This window comes from Scyliorhinus canicula, chromosome 20, assembly GCF_902713615.1.
Source record: "Scyliorhinus canicula chromosome 20, sScyCan1.1, whole genome shotgun sequence".
Lineage (NCBI taxonomy): Eukaryota > Metazoa > Chordata > Chondrichthyes > Carcharhiniformes > Scyliorhinidae > Scyliorhinus > Scyliorhinus canicula.
In genome coordinates, this window is record NC_052165.1 from 44,997,526 (window position 1) to 45,014,844 (window position 17,319).

Consider the following 17,319-nt stretch of genomic DNA (forward strand, 5'->3'; position numbering starts at 1 on the left):
TGAGGGGCGGGATTCTTCGTTTCTGAGACTAAGTGTTGACGCCAATGCAGAAACTGTGGACTTTTATGACAGGAAAACCGGTGCCGCACCTGGATGGATTCCGCTACCGCTGAGAGGCTAGCACCGGTGCCGTGTGGAACACAATCGATTCCAATGAAAAACGGTGCGGGATACGCCGGGTCCATGATTGACACTGGGGAGGCTGACAAGCTGCAGCCGCACATAAACATTACAATCCCAACACACACCATCCCAGGCAAGAACATAGAACATACACTGGTTGCACTGGAGCATGCCTGTACAGCTGATGGATCAGCTGGGGCCAGAGAGCCCCCAGGGGGAATGCCCTGGGGGGGGGGGGAGACACCTATATGACCCGTGGCACGAAGTCCAAAGTGGGCTATTAGCGGTGTGCACAGCTGAATGGCTACCTTGCCGGCTGCAGCAATGGTGTTCCATGCCAGTCGACCCCAAAGCCCACCTCCTGGCCACCCCCCACTACTCCCCCCGGCCCTGCCAAGAGCCCCCCCCGGCCAGCGGCACAACTGTCAGCAAACTACTGCGATGTTGGGTACCTTTTGTACACCCTCGCTCTCCCTCAGCAGCCGCCACGCCGGTTTCATTATTTCTAAAAGCACACGTGAACCACGCCATCGGGAACTTGGCCCATCGGAGGCAGAGAATCGTGGAGGCCATGGAGAATACCGGGCTGGGCCCGCTAATGATATGCAAACGGTGTCTATTGTTCATGTGTTCCGGAATGCTTTAACGCCGCTGTCGAGGTGCTGGGGTTTCGCGATTTGGCGTCAAATCGGCACCGCCCGTGAATTTGGCTTCGGCACCAATTCTCCACCCAATACTTTTTTTTTTTAAATTTAGATTACCCAATTATTTTTTCCAATTAAGGGGCAATTTAGCGTGGCCAATCCACCTACTCTGCACATTTTTGGGTTGTGGGGGCGAAACCCACGCAGACACGGGGAGAATGTGCAAACTCCACACAGACAGTGACCCAGAGCCGGGATCGAACCTGGGACCTCAGCGCCGTGAGGCGGTTGTGCTAACCACTTGGCCACCGTGCTGCCCTACCTCCACCCAATCCTGCCCGAGAATTCATAGAACATACAGTGCAGAAGGAGGCCATTCGGCCCATCGAGTCTGCACTGACCCAGTTAAGCCCTCATTTCTACCCCATCCCCGTAACCCAAAAACCCCATCTAACCTTTTTTGACATTAAGGGCAATTTAGCATGGCCAATCCACCTAACCTGCACCGAACCATGGCAGTTCACAGTGTAATGACCTCCAATTAGCATTACTGGTTGGCTAATTAGAGTATGAGCTCCCTCAATGATAGCTCATTGAGGGGGCCCATATAAGCACCTGTGTAGGCTTTGTGAGCAGTCTTAAGTTGACTGGAATGCTAGCAGCTCTGTTCGGAGCTGCTCTTGTATCTAGTTATTGGCAATAAATATTGGTGTGGTGACGGGACTCCTGCCTCCTGTGGATTATTACACACAGGAACGAGTATTTAAAAAAATTAACACCAAGCCACATGAGGAGAGATTAGGGTGATCAAAAACCTTGCTAACTTGGTTGGTGTCCGAAATGTCTTAATGGGGGAGAGGTGGAGAGACAGAGAGGTTTATGGAGGGTATTCCAGAGCTTGGGGTCCGGTAGTTGAAGGCATGGCCAATTAAAATTGGTGATGCTCAAGTGGCTGGAATTGAAGCAGCTCAGAGATCCCTGAGGGCTGCAGAAAGTTCCAGAAATCAGGTCAGTCATCAGGTGGAGACCATGAAAACAAAGATGAGAATTTTAAAAATCAAATGGCTTTATCCTAAAGGTTCTAAGAACCTACTGTCCAAAGACAATAAAACGCTCTGTAATTTTCAATCTATTTCTACCAACTAAAAAAAGATAGATTTTTAAAATCGCTCCTTCTCCTAATAGGAGATGCCATTTTTTTCTCCGTCTTCACTGGTCGAGTAAGTAGAATGGTTGTAATTGGAAGCTTTTCACTGACCAAGAGGCAATTACCGTAAATTACGGACCCCTTAGCGATTGGCATAAGCTCTTATTTTCAAAATGGTTATTGTGCTATTTTTTTTTAATCGGGAAAATGAGGAGGTCATTACCCAACATCTATCACTGCAGAAAAACAACTCTTAACCCTTGGCTAAATCCACAGAAGCATTCAATCCCAGAGACAAGGCCATTCCCTTGGCAGAATCAAAACACACGGTACACGGACGGGAACTGGAGCAGTTTAGAAATAATCTCCCAATTTTAATTATATTATTTAAAAGGTAGGTTTTATTTTACAGCCCATAAATTAATTTTTTGAAGTATGGCTACTGTTGTGATTTAGGTGGAAACAATAGCCAATTTGAGCAAAGTAAGATCCCACAAATAATATCTGACAGGCAGGACCTCTGACGGTACAGCACTGGAACGTCTGCCTAGATTACATACGGTGAGAGGGATGTGAGTCGGGCGGCTTTCTCCGTCCAAATATGGGGGAGCTGGTGTTACAAATTAAGCCAAAGAATTTTGAAGTCAAGGTTCAGAGGGATGGACAGTAAATCGCAGTCAACATGGACAAGACCTGATTGAGTGGTATCTTCTGAGGCAGGAAGACTTAAAGGAAAAGTTATTGTTAAAGTGATGTTGACACCAGTGGCAAATCTTAAATGTCAGCATTGGCACAACTCCAGGGGCAGCACAGTACTCGGGTATTAATCTTTATTGTCACAGGTAGGCTTACATTGCAATGAAGTTACTATGAAAAGCCCCTAGTCGCCACATTCTGTCACGGTACACAGAGGGATCCAAATTGCCTAACAGCATGTCTTTCGGGACTTGTGGGAGGAAACCGGAGCACCCGGAGGAAACTCACGCGGAGAACGTGCAGATTCCATACAGACAATGACCCAGCCGGGAATCGAACCTGGGACCCTGGTGCAGTGAGGCCACAGTGCTAACCACTGTGCTACCGTGCACTGCAGTGTCAGAGATGCCGAAGCCCTGTCTTCCTTCTTAGATACAAAGAACAAACAAAAGTACAGCACAGGAACAGGCCCTTCGGCCCTCCAAGCCCGTGCCGACCATGCTGCCCGACTAAACTACAATCACCTACACTTCCTGGGTCCGTATCCCTCTATTCCCATCCTATTTATGTATTTCTCAAGATGCCCCTTAAATGTCACTATCGTCCCTGCTTCCACCACCTCCTCCGGCAGCGAGTTCCAGGAACCCACTACCCTCTGTGTAAAAAAGACTTGCCTCGTACATCTACTCTAAACCTTGCCCCTCGCACCTTAAACCCCCTCTACCCTGGGGTAAAGCCTCTTACTATCCACTCTGTCTATGCCCCTCATAATTTTGTAGACCTCAATCAGGTCGCCCCTCAACCTCCGTCGTTTCAGTGAGAACAAACCGAGTTTATTCAACCACTCCTCATAGCTAATGCCCTCCATACCAGGCAACATCCTGGTAAATCTCTTCTGCACCCTCTCTAAAGCCTCCACATTCTTCTGGTAGTGTGGCGACCAGAATTGAACACTATACTCCAAGTGTGGCCTAACTAAAGTTCTATACAGCTGCAACATGACTTACCAATTCTTATACTCAATGCCCGGCCAATGAAGGCAAGCATGCCATATGCCTTCTTGACTACCTTCTCCACCTGTGTTGCCCCTTTCAGTGACCTGTGGACTTGTACACCTAGATCTCTCTGCCTTTCAATACTCTTGAGGGTTCTACCATTCACTGTCTATTCCATACCTGCATTAGACCTTCCAAAATGCATTACCTCTCATTTGTCCGGATTAAACTCCATCTGCCATCTCTCCGCCCAAGTCTCCAAACAATCTAAATCCTGCTTATCCTCTTGACAGTCCTCATCGCTATCCACAATTCCACCAACCTTTGTGTCGTCTGCAAACTTACTAATCAGACCAGTTACATTTTCCTCCAAATCATTTATATATACTACGAACAGCAAAGGTCCCAGCACTGGTCCCTGCGGAACACCACTAGTCACAGCCCTCCAATTAGAAAAGCACCCTTCTATTGCTACTCTCTGCCTTCTATGACCTAGCCAGTTCTGTGTCCACCTTGCCCGCTCACCCCTGATCCCGTGTGACTTCACTTTTTGTACCAGTCTACCATGAGGGACCTTGTCAAAGGCCTTACTGAAGTCCATATAGACAACATACACTGCCCTACCTGCATCGATCATCTTTGTGACCTCTTCGAAAAACTCTTATCACGTTAGTGAGACACGACCTCCCCTTCACAAAACCATGCTGCCTCTCACTAATACGTCCATTTGCTTCCAAATGGGAGTAGATCCTGTCTTGAAGAATTCTCTCCAGTAATTTCCCTACCACTGACATAAGGCTCACCGGCCTGTAGTTCCTGGATTATCCTTGCTACTCTTCTTAAACAAAGGAACAACATTGGCTATTCTCCAGACCTCCAGGACATCATCTGAAGACAGTGAGGATCCAAAGATTTTTGTCAAGGCCTCAGCAATTTCCTCTCAAGCCTCCTTCAGTATTCTGGGGTAGATCCCATCAGGCCCTGAGGACTTATCTACCTTAATATTTTTCAAAAAGCCCAACGCCTCATCTTTTTGGATCTCAATGTGACCCAGGCTATCGACACACCTTTCTCCAGACTCAACATCCACCAATTCCTTCTCTTTGGTGAATACTGATGCAAAGTATTCTTTTAGTACCTCACCCATTTCCTCTGGCTGCACACATGGATTCCCTCTCCTGTCCTTCAGTGGGCCAACCCTTTCCCTGGCTACCCTCTTGCTTTTTATGTACCTGTAAAAAGCCTTAGGATTTTCCTTAACCCTATTTGCCAATGACTTTTCATGACCCCTTTTAGCCCTCATGACTCCTTGATTAAATTCCTTCCTACTTTCCTTATATTCCACACAGGCTTCGTCTGTTCCCAGCCTTCTAGCCCCGACAAATGCCTCCTTTTTCATTTTGACGAGGCCTACAATATCTCTCATTATCCAAGGTTCCCGAAATTTGCCGTATTTATCCTTCTTCCTCACAGGAACATGCCGGTCCTGAATTCCTTTCAACTGACACTTGAAAGCCTCCCACATGTCAGATGTTGATTTACCCTCAAACATCCGCCCCCAATCTAGGTTCTTCAGTTCCCGCCTAATATTGTTACAATTAGCCTTCCCCCAATTTAGCACATTCACCCTCGGACCACTCTTATCCTTGTCCACCAGCACTTTAAAACTTACTGAATTGTGGTCACTGTTCCCGAAATGCTCCCCTACTGAAACTTCTACCACCTGTCCGGGCTCATTCCCCAATGCCAGGTCCAGTACAGCCCCTTCCCTAGTTGGACTGTCTACATATTGTGTTAAGAAGCCCTTCTGGATGCTCCTTACAAACTCTGCCCCGTCTAAGCCCCTAGCACTAAGTGAGTCCCAGTCAATATTGGGGAAGTTGAGGTCTTCCATCACAACAACCCTGTTGTTTTTACTCTTTTCCAAAATCTGTCTACCTATCTGCTCCTCTATCTCCCGCAGGCTGTTGGGAGGCCTGTAGTAAACCCCCAACATTGTGACTGCACCCTTCTTCTCTACCCATATCGCCTCACTGCCCTCTGAGGTGTCCTCCCGTAGTACAGCTGTGATATTCCCCCGAACCAGTAGCTCAACTCCGCCACCCCTTCTACATCCCCCTCTCTCCAGCCTGAAACATCTAAATCCTGGAATGTTTAGCTGCCAACCTGTCCTTCCCTCAACTAGGTCTCTATACAACATCTTAGTTCCAAGTACTAATCCAAACTCTAAGTTCATCTGCCTTACCCGTAATAAGACCATAAGACCATAAGACATAGGAGTGGAAGTAAGGCCATTCGGCCCATCGAGTCCACTCCGCCATTCAATCATGGCTGATGGGCATTTCAACTCCACCTCCCAGCATTCTCCCCATAGCCCTTAATTCCTCGCGACATCAAGAATTTATCTATCTCTGCCTTGAAGCCATTTAGCGTCCCGGCCTCCACTGCACTCTGCGGCAATGAATTCCACAGGCCCACCACTCTCTGGCTGAAGAAATGTCTCCGCATTTCCGTTTTGAATTTACCCCCTCTAATTCTAAGGCTGTGCCCACGGGTCCTCGACTCCTCGCCTAACGGAAACAGTTTCTTTGCGTCCATCCTTTCTAAGCCATGTATTATCTTGTAAGTTTCTATTAGATCTCCCCTTAACCTTCTGAACTCCAATGAATACAATCCCAGGAACGCCAGCCGTTCCTCATATGCTAGACCCGCCATTCCAGGGATCATCCGTGTGAATCTCCGCTGGACACGCTCCAGTGCCAGTATGTCCTTCCTGAGATGTGGGGCCCAAAACTGGACACAGTACTCCAAATGGGGCCTAACCAGAGCCTTATAAAGGCTCAGTAGCACATCGCTGCTTTTATATTCCAACCCTCTTGAGATAAATGACAACATAGCATTCGCTTTCTTAATCACGGATTCAACCTGCATGTTTACCTTTAGGGAATCCTCGACTAGCACTCCCAGATCCCTTTGTACTTTGGCATTATGAATTTTCTCACCGTTTAGAAAGTAGTCTATGCTTGGATTCTTTTTTCCAAAGTGCAAGACCTCACATTTTCTCACGTTGAAATGCATCAGCCATTTCCTGCACCACTCTCCCAAACTGTCTAGATCCTTCTGCAGCCTCCCCACTTCCTCAGCACTACCTGCCTGACCACCTAACTTCGTATCATCAGCAAACTTCGCTAGAATGCCCCCAGTCCCTTCATCCAGATCATTAATATATATGGTGAACAGCTGCGGCCCCAACACTGAACCCTGTGGGACACCGCTGGTCACCGGCTGCCATTCCGAAAAAGAACCTTTTATCCCAACTCTCTGCCTTCTGTCAGACAGCCAATCCTCAACCCATGCCAGTAGCTCACCTCGAACACCATGGGCCCTCACCTTACTCAGCAGCCTCCTGTGTGGCACCTTATCAAAGGCCTTTTGGAAATCCAGATAGACCACATCCACTGGGTTTCCCTGGTCTAACCTACTTGTCACCTCCTCAAAGAATTCTAACAGGTTCGTCAGGCACGACCTCCCCTTACTAAATCCATGTTGACTTGTTCTAATCCGACCCTGCTCTTCCAAGAAATTAGAAATCTCATCCTTAACGATCGATTCTAGAATTTTACCAACAACCGAGGTTAGGCTAATTGGCCTATAATTTTCCATCTTTTGTCTTGATCCTTTCTTGAACAAGGGGGTTACAACAGCGATCTTCCAATCGTCCGGGACTTTCCCTGACTCCAGTGATTTTTGAAAGATCTCAACCAACGCTTCCGCTATTTCTTCAGCCACCTCCCTCAGAACTCTAGGATGTAGCCCATCGGGGCCAGGAGATTTGTCAATTTTAAGACCTTTTAGCTTTTTTAGCACCATCTCTTTTGTAATGGCAACCATACTCAACTCAGCCCCCTGACCCTTTATAATTTTTGGGATATTACTAACGTCTTCCACTGTGAAGACAGACGCAAAGTACTTATTAAGTTCTCCAGCCATTTCCTCATCTCCCATCACTAGCCTTCCAGAATCAGTTTGAATTGGCCCAATGTCTACTTTGGCCTGACGTTTGTTTCTTATGTATTGAAAGAAACTTTTACTATCATTTCTTATATTACTGGCTAGCCTGCCTTCATATTTGATCCTCTCCTTCCTTATTTGTCTCTTTGTTAACCTCTGTTTGTTTTTGTAGCCTTCCCAATCTTCTGATTTCCCGGTGCTTTTGGCCACTTTATAGGATCTCTCTTTTTCTTTGATACATTTCCTGACCTCCTTTGTCAGCCATGGCTGTCTAATCCCTCCCTGGATAATCTTTCTTTTCTTGGGGATGAACCTCTGTACAGTGTCCTCAATTATGCATACAAACTCCTGCCATTTTTGCTCTACTGTCTTCCCTGCTAGGGTCTGCTTCCAGTTGATTTTCACCAGTTCCTCTCTCATGCCCTCGTAATTACCTTTATTTAACTGTAACACCATTACATCCGATTTTGCCTTCTCTCTTTCAAACAATACTTCTTGCATTAAAACATATGCACTTCAGGCCACCAGACCCGCTGTGTTCAGCAACATCTACCTGTCTGCTCTGCCTCAGAGCCATACTGGCCCTATTCCTTAGCTCTCCCTCAATGCTTTCACCTTCTGACCTATTGCTCCACTATTCACAAATCATGAGCTCGGGTAGCTATAATAACTTGCGTGGGCCACATCCAGCTGGGAATGATTGTTACCCTGTGCTCGTGCACATTGGTGCTGTTAGCTCTCCCACAATGGGCAGAGTAGACTATTATATCAGTGATATAATAAATCAGCCAGCGTGGAGTTGACCAGAAAGGAGAGAGGACCCGGTGAGGTGCGCCGGGCCTCGTGTACATAATGTTGTTTGCAGATTAAAAAGACTTTTACGAAACTCGACGGAGTCCCCTCGCTTTTTCCCCAGTCTCCTGAACAATATTTATCCCTCAAATGAAACTGATGGTCTGGTCGGTATCGCATTGATGTTTGTGGGATCTTGCTGTGTATAAATTGCCTGCCAACATTATAGCAGTGACTACACTTCAAAAAGACTTCACTGGCTGTGAGGCTGTTTTGGAAAGCTTGCGGAAGTGAAAGGTACTGTATAAATGCAGATCTCCTTTCTGGCTTGTCAGCCTGTAACCTCTGCCACAGTTGTCTTTTGATCCAATGGACTTTTAAGGGCAGGAGAAAGAGAAAGCAAGTTGCTTTTCATAAAAATAAGAAGGAAAAGTACTCGCGTTAAAATGAAAAATGAAAAAACATTAACTGTTGGTTTTGAACTCTGTAGCGTTTCAGATGCAATGGTTCACCTGACTCAATCTCCGCCACTCACCTGTTGTACTTGGCAGTTCAGAGGCGATGATGACCATTGGTTGGATTACAGGAGACAGGTAAGGGGTGAAACTTCTTTTCCTATGTTGTCATTGCCCAATTATGCACACAAATCTGGAGATTTAGATCCGATATCAAGAAACCGGGAATCTCACTGAGTTCCTGAGTGGAAATTGCCAGACATGGAAATGCAGATTGGCTGAAATATCATTCTGCCAGAATTCTGGCCCATTAAACAAGACCAGGAAAATTCCAAAAGGGGATGAGTGAATCTTACACCTGTCAAATTTTCCTGCCACTCCCAGCCAATTTGCACACAGCAAACTCCTACAAGCAGCAGTGATCAAATCATCTGTTTTTGTGATGTTGATTCAGGGATCAGTATTGGCCCAAGGAAAGTGGCACGATAATATCCTGTTCTTCTTTGAATTAGTGCCATGGGAGGCAACGTCTCCGCCAAAAGATGGCACCTCTGACAGTGCAGCACTCCCTCGCTACTGCACTAGAGTATCAATCTTGAATTTTGTTCCCAAGTCGTTGGAGTGGATCTTGACCCCACAATATTTTGGCACACAGATGAGAGTACGACCCACTGAGCTGACACCTCATGGAAATGTAATAGGGGAGTTCCCAGGAATTTCACCCAGTACGTATTTGGCGGTCCTCAGCAGATTGGCTGTCGGTTGTTGCCAGTCTCTCTGAGTTAGCACTAATAATCTCAGAAATCGGCCAGAAGGACTTAACCCTGGCGAGACAGGGGGGTCAATCCAATTAACATTACGAAACCCAACTTTCGCTCAAGAAACTCATTTGAACTACCCTGCCTGACCTTGGCACTTCCCCATGGAGAGGCACAGTTCTCCTGGCTGCTTTTGGTGTCTTATCCCGTGGTCATGTCAAGACCTTGAGAGCTGCTCCACCTTGCTTCCCACTGTGGCATTGTCCCAGTTGGACTTTTGAGCTTCGGATATGTGCAGTTTTAGACACAGGGCGAGATTCTCCATGTTCTCCCGCCGGAGGGGAATTCTTACGGATTTGCCCCGGCCACCACCCCCCCACCCCCACACACACACACAATTTGGAGCGCAAATCACAAAGTAATTCAGTATCCTTCGCCATGCAAATTTATTACAAGGGATTCCCGAAGGAATCTAGCTATTGGGCCTCCATTTTGAGTGGGGCGGCCCGATAGCGAAGTCCCGTGGCCTACCCCCCTCAAACATCATAAAGCAGCCCATCACCCCCGGGCTTTCTGGGTGCCCCCCTTCCCCCAAGTATGGGGTGACCCCCCGCCCCTCCAGGACCCCTTAAATGGGGAGGTGCCCATCCAGGGACAACCCCACAGACTCTCCCAGAAAAGAGATCCCTGTCCTGAAGCTACAGGGCAGTCCAGACAAGGCAATGAAAAAAATGACATTTGTATCACTTACTGGAAGCACCACCTGTCCATTCCTGGAAAGAAAACAGATGTATCCTGTGTTTAAACCCCTCAGATCTTTTAGCTGCAAGCCACTCGTACATTTCCCATAGTGCGCTGTGATTGACAATGTCTACAAACCAGCTTCATTCATCTTCTTCAAGGATGAGTAACTCGCCTCACGGCGCTGAGGTCCCAGGTTCGATCCCGGCTCTGGGTCACTGTCCGTGTGGAGTTTGCACATTCTCCCCGTGTCTGCGTGGGTTTCACCGCCACAACCCAAAAATGTGCAGAGTAGGTGGATTGACCACGCTAAATTGCCCCTTAATTGGAAAAAATAATTGGGTAATCTAAATTTATTTTAAAAAAAGGATGAGTAACTCATAAGTGCTGTAACCAAAGAGAGTTAAGTGCTGTCCATTTCCAATTTAGCACTTTAACATCGCTTCAGCAAGAAGGAGCGTGTTTGGAGTTCACTTAACTCTCTTTGATGTGGTTGATGTGTGTAAACATTGTGTTTACAACACTTAAGAGTTAACCAACTTAGAGTTGCCCTTGTGGGGACATTTAAGAGTCAATCACATTGCTGTGGATCTGGAGTCACATGTAGGCTAGACTGGGTAAGGATGCAAGTAGAATACCCTACGCCACTTCACGGGAATGTTAAGAAACAAAATAACATTAGGTCAGTTAACAAGTGGAAAGTGGTAGAAAGGAGGAGAGGTATAGGGAGAGAATTTGAGAGCTCAGGGCCCAGGCCACTAAAGGCATAACTGCCAATTTGTGTACAGCAATAACCCACAAAGAGCAGGTGAAGAAAAGTGAAGAATTGATTGTGAAGAATTTGACTGGAAGACCAGAAGATCTGCCTCCTTCTCTGCACATATTGCGATGGGAGCTTTTGCATTCACGTGATGGGGAAAACAGTAGTAGCTCATCCAAAAGGCAATGCCTTCATGAATGCAGCACTCCCTCATCAACGTAGTCCAGAGCAATCACCCTTGTTTAGGATAAGGCATCCTGCAGTGAACTGAGTTGAGACATGTGTTCACAGATGCTGCCAAGTCTGCTGTATGCTTTGAACTTTCTTCCACACAACTTGCACCTTTAATGTTGTAAAATATTTTATGGGGTGGCATATTTCTGAACAAATAGCTATGAACCAGTGGGACAGGTTAGGATCACCACTGTGTTCACTGACCTACATTAACCACCCTCCCTCCCCCCTTGTTCAGCAACACCTTGAATATAAAATTCTTAGCCTTGTTTTCAAATACCTCCATGGCTTCACCTGCAGCCTTACAATCCCCCAAGAATTCTGCAGCTCCACCAATTTTTGTTTGTTGCGCATTCACATTGGTGGCCGAACTTTTAGCTCTCTGAGCCCTAAGCTCTGGAATTCACTCCCTGTGGCTCAATGCTTGATAATTGCACCTGTGAGTGTATTGTAATTTTTTTTTTATTCGTTCATGTGGGATGTGAGTGTAACGCATTGCTGTGGGTCTGATGTCACATGTAGGTCAGACCAGAGATAGGTGGCAGATTTCCTTCCCTAAATGGCATCAGTGAACCAGATGGGTTTTTACAACCATGGTTTCATGGTCATCATTGGACTTTTGATTCCATAGTTCTTTTAATCTGCCGTGTTGGGATTCGAACCATGTTTGCAGAACATTACCCTGGGTGTCTGGATTATTCGTCCAGTGACAACACCACTGTGCTACTGACTCCCCATCAAATGTTTTACAAAATGAAAGGTGTACGTTGTTGTTCTAGTGCTATGAGAACTCCCGAATCTTCATCAAATAGTTTACTTGGTTCAGGCTTTGGATTTTAGTATATTTTCTGAAAGATGATACCTCTGGCTCTGCAACACTTACTCAGTATTATGTTCCCTTATTATTAGCCTGGCATATCTATGACTGAGAGTCAGAGGTTGTGGGCTGACACTTAAGTGCATTGCTGAGGGAGTGCTGTGTTTTGGGTGCTGTGTTCCACATGAGGCATTAAATCAATGCAGAGGGATGTTAAAAGCCCCATGTGACTTTTTAGAAATGAATGGCCAGGAAAGCACGGTGGCACAGTGGTTAGCACTGTTTCCTACAGCGCTGAGGACCCAGGTTTGATCCTGGCCCTGGGTCACAGTCTGTGTGGAGTTTGTACATTCTCCCCGAGTCTACGTGGGTTTCACCCCAACAACCCAAAGATGTGCAGGTTAGGTGCATTGGCCACGCTACATTATCCCTTAATTGGAAACAAATAATTGGGTACTCTAAAAAAAATTTTAAATTAAAAAGGAATAGCCAATTTTCATTCTTCAGCATTCATCATCAAAATAAATGTATTGGTTCATCTGCTGTTAAAATGTAAATTGAGAGTTGGCACCTTCTCCCCGTGTCTGCGTATGTCTCACCCCCACAACCCAAAAGATGTGCAGGGTAGGTGGATTGGCCATGCTAATTGCCCCTTAATTGGAAAAAAAATAATTGGGTACTCTAAAAAAAATTTTTAAAGAATGTAAATTGATGGTTTGGATGATTATTCTGATGTCTTGTTTAAATTCGACAGGGTGGAGGTAGGGCTGTCTGCTCACTCAATAGTCAAGATATTGAACAGAGTTATCAGCTGAATCCCCAAGGATCAGTACAATTTACTGCTGGCCATTTTAAATATACACTGGACTTTTCAGGTAAAATTATGAATTTATAAATCAAGGCCGGGATTCTCCCGCAATTGGCGGGGCGGCTCGACGCCGGCGCCAAGAGCGGACGCGAACCACTCCAGTGTCGGGCCGCCCGGAAATTGCGTAATCCTCCGTACTTCCGGGGGCTAGGCCGGCGCCTGCGGAGTTGGTGCTGCGCTTACCAGCGGCGAAGGGCCGCCGTGGCCAGCGTGTTCTGGCTCATGCGCAGGGGATTTCTTCACCGTGCCAGCCATGGCGGAGCCTTACAGAGGCCGGCGCAGAGGGAAAGAGTGCCCCCACGGCACAGGCCCGCCGTGGGGGCCTCCCCTGGAGCTGGATCCCCCCGAGGACTCTGCTAGCCGCCCTCCAAGCCAGGTTCCGCCGAGATGGACCATGTCCATTTCACACCTGCGGGACTGGCCGAAAACGAGTGGCCGCTCAGCCCATCGGGGCCTGGACAACTGCCGGGGGGGTCGCTGCTAACGGCCTCCGACCGGAGCGATGTGATCCCTGCTCCTGCATGAAAACCGGCGCCGGAGAATTTGGCAGCCGGCGTCGGAGCGGCGGGACAGGATTCACTCTGCCCCCCAGCGGTTCTCCGACCCAGCGGTGGGTCGGACATTCCCGCCCCTGGTCTCAAATGTGGGAATTCTTCATTGTGATTGGCTGGTTAGCCTGCTCGATGACAATGCCGTTGATCGGATGGCAGAATGAAGTTAACGTTGAGAAAGGGAAGTTCACCCCATGGAGCTCATTAGATCTCTCAGTGAGCCACACGGTAGCACAGTACTTAGCACTGTTGCTTCACAGCACCAGGGACCCGGGTTCGATTCCTGTCTTGGGTCACTGTCTGTGCGGAGTCTGCACGTTCTCCCCGTGTCTCTGTGGGTTTCCTCCGGGTGCTCCGGTTTCCTCCCACAAGTCCCGAGAGACGTGCTGTTAGGTGAATTGGACATTCTGAATTCTCCCTCAGTATACCCGAACTGTTGCCGGAGTGTGGTGACATGGGGATTTTCACAGTAACTTCATTCAGTGTTAATGTAAACCTACTTGTGACACTAATAAAGTGTGTCACACAGTGAGCGACAAGCACAACCATTTCACCGCTGAGTTACTTCAGGGAGCTGAGTCATTCAGGTCAACTAGTTTGTGTTGGTGGTTTACCTTCCTCCTGAACAAATAATTTTGATCACAATTACCCTGATCATTGCTTTTTAATTTTTCAGCCATGACACAGACCAATCTTTTAATTGGCACCAAGAGAGCTGTCAGGCGTTTGGTAACTCCCAGCCTTTGGGGAGCAAGTGGGTAAGTGTGTGCTGTATGTGTTTATACTGTAAATGCAACTGAAATATCAACTATGAAATGTTGGTGTGAAATGGAATGGGTTCAAGCTGCACTTTCATTGATGTACAATTTACTCTCCTTCAGTACTGACAGATGGAGCAATAATCAAGGGAATCAAGTGGGGAGTATAGAATAATGGACAGGCCAGAGAGAGGTGTTTGGGGGACTCATAGTGAGTGTGATTTCAATGCTCAGCCAGTTCATACAAGACATTGTAACTCAGTGGGGATTATTTTACTATCCAGTAACGCTTTTCCTCTGGAACACACCCTTGCTTAGCATCTCATAATAAAATAAACCCTGTTCTTAATTAAAGCTTTACCGACCAAGGCAATACGTGAATTCCACCAGTGCAGTCCTGACAACTAATAGTGGGAGTGTTGGAGCGAAACTGACTTGTCCACTATCAGCACTGGATTGTTCAAACTCTATATGACACCTGATCCTGGAGCATTTGAACATGGAGAGTTCCCCAGTGTTCTCCTCGGTGATCCACTCACCGGGTCTTTGCCTCTTAAGGTGTGGCAACTCAGATCCCACCTGTTGCAAGATTCAAGATTAGCACCAACATTTGGACTAAAGAGGGAAGAATTCGCCTGGAGGAAAAGGCTGGACATCTTGGAGATAAGTGGGGTCCTCAAAGGGAAGGAAGCCACAGATACCCTGAGAGAATAGAGCTGAATGAACGTTGTTTCTTTTTGTTTAAATGTTCGTGGGATGTGGACATCACTGTCTAGGCCAGGTGTTGTCCATCCTAATTGCCGTTGGGAAGTTGGAAGGGAGTCCCAGGATCATTATCTAGAGACAGTGAAGGGACGGTGATATAGTTCCAAGTCAGGATGGTATGTTGCTTGGAGGGGAACTTCCAGCTGATGGTATTCCCACAGGTCTGGAAAGTGCTATCGAAGGAGGTTTGGTGAGTCACTGCTGTGCATCTTGTATACAGTGCACACTGCTGCCACATACATCACTGTTGGAGTTGGAGGGAGTAAATGTTTAAGATGGTGGATGGAGTTCCAATCAAGCGGGCTGCTTTGTAATGGAGAGTATCAAACGTTTTGAGTGTTGTTGTTGGATCTGCTCACATCCTGGCAACTGTAAACTGTCCCATCACACTCCTGACTCCTGTGCCTTGTTGATGGTGGACAGGCTTTGGGGGGGTCAGGAGGTGAGTTACTGCAGGATTCTGTGCCTCTGACCTGCGTGTCGCCACAGTATTTATATGGCTGTTCTAGTTCAATATCTGGTCAATGATAACCCCCAGGATGTTGATAGTGGGGGATTCAGCAATGGTAATGCCATTGAATTTCAAGGAGTGGTAGTTAGAATCATAGAATTTACAGTGCAGAAGGAGGCCATTTAGCCCATCGAGTCTGCACCGGCTCTTGGAAAGAGCACCCTACCCAAGGTCAACAACTCCACCCTATCCCCATAACCCAGTTACCCCACCCAACACTAAGGGCAATTTTGGACACTGAGGGCAATTTATCACGGCCAATCCACCTAACCTGCACATCTTTGGACTGTGGGAGGAAACCGGAGCACCCGGAGGAAACCCACGCACACACGGGGAGGATGTGCAGACTCCGCACAGACAGTGACCCAAGCTGGAATCGAACCTGGGACCCTGGAGCTGTGAAGCGATTGTGCTATCCACAATTAGATCCAACGTATTGGAAATGGTCATCATCAGGTACTTGTGTGGCACAAATGTTACTTGTCACTTACTGGCTCAAGCTTTGATATTGTCCAGATCTCGCTGCATATGGCCAAGGAGTAATTCAATATCTGAGGAGTTGCAAATAGTGCTGTACATTGTACAATCATCAGTGAACATCCCACTTTCTGACCTTTATGATGGAGGGAAGATTATTGATGAAGCAGCTGAAGATGGTTGGGCCGAGGACGCTACCCTGAGGATCTTCTATAGTGATGCCACTCTTCCTTTGTGTCAGGTACAACTCCAAGCAGCAGAGGGCTGTACCTCCCCACCGCCCCGATTCTCAATTAATCGAGTTTTGCAAGGGCTCCTTGATGCCACACTTGGTTAAAAGTTGCCTGGGTGTCAAGGGCAGTCACTCTCACCTCACCTCTGGAATTCAGCTATTTTGTCTATATTTGAACAACGGCTGTAGTGAGGTCAGGAGCTAAGTAGCCCTGGCAGAACCTAGACTGCTTATTGGCTAGTTATTGCTGATTTGATAACGCTGTTGGACAAACAATACTTTTCACTGTGCCACGGAACACGTGACAATAAATCTAAATCTAAATCACTTTACTGATGATCAAGAGTAGACTGAGGTAATTGTCCAGGTTGGATTTATTCAACTGTTGTATGTCTTTTTGCACAGATGTGCTAATCTCCTCAAGCATTGAGGATGGGGACAGAAAGTGCTGGGAAAACCCAGCAAGTCTGTCAGTATCTGTGGAGAGAGAAACAGAGTTAACGATTTGAGTCCAATTTCCAACTCTTCTTTGGAACTATGGTCGGGAGGTAGCTATGTGAGTGTGTGGAATTAGGTGCCTAACTGAGATCCTCTGAGGAATTTCTCACAGAACCGGAGTGGGCATGCTTCGATGAACCACCTGGTGTTTTCTTGTCTTTTGATTTTGCATGTTTACACCCGATGTCATGCATTTTGTGACATCCTGAGGTCATGAAAGATGCCAAATAAATGCAAAGTGTTTTAATTGTTTCTTCTCTCTCACAGAAGAGTTATAGACAAAGGAATGTGGGAGTTCATGGATGACGATGGGTTATGGAAGGAGTACTCACAGGTTAGTTCAGTTTTCTACTTAACGTACAGCTGTAGAATTAGCTCCACTTAGTCTTCAAGTGTTCAAAGTGGACACTGAATCATCACAAAATGTAGGCTACATTGCTCAGCACTGACATGTTTCTATTGATGTAGGCGCATCTCAGGAGGTGA

General features: G+C 46.9%; 1 protein-coding gene across 2 annotated transcripts in view; it reads left to right on the plus strand.

Annotated features, from left to right (window-relative positions):
- Positions 1-17,319, plus strand: part of si:ch211-244b2.3 (uncharacterized protein LOC557230 homolog) — a 44,424-nt gene that overhangs the window by 23,271 nt on the left and 3,834 nt on the right. For both annotated transcript variants that reach the window (XM_038781312.1, XM_038781313.1), the window contains 4 exons: positions 8,899-9,001; positions 12,928-13,048; positions 14,269-14,350; positions 17,101-17,167. In XM_038781312.1, the coding sequence (XP_038637240.1) occupies positions 8,899-9,001; positions 12,928-13,048; positions 14,269-14,350; positions 17,101-17,167 (373 nt within the window). The remainder of the gene's footprint in view (positions 1-8,898; positions 9,002-12,927; positions 13,049-14,268; positions 14,351-17,100; positions 17,168-17,319) is intronic.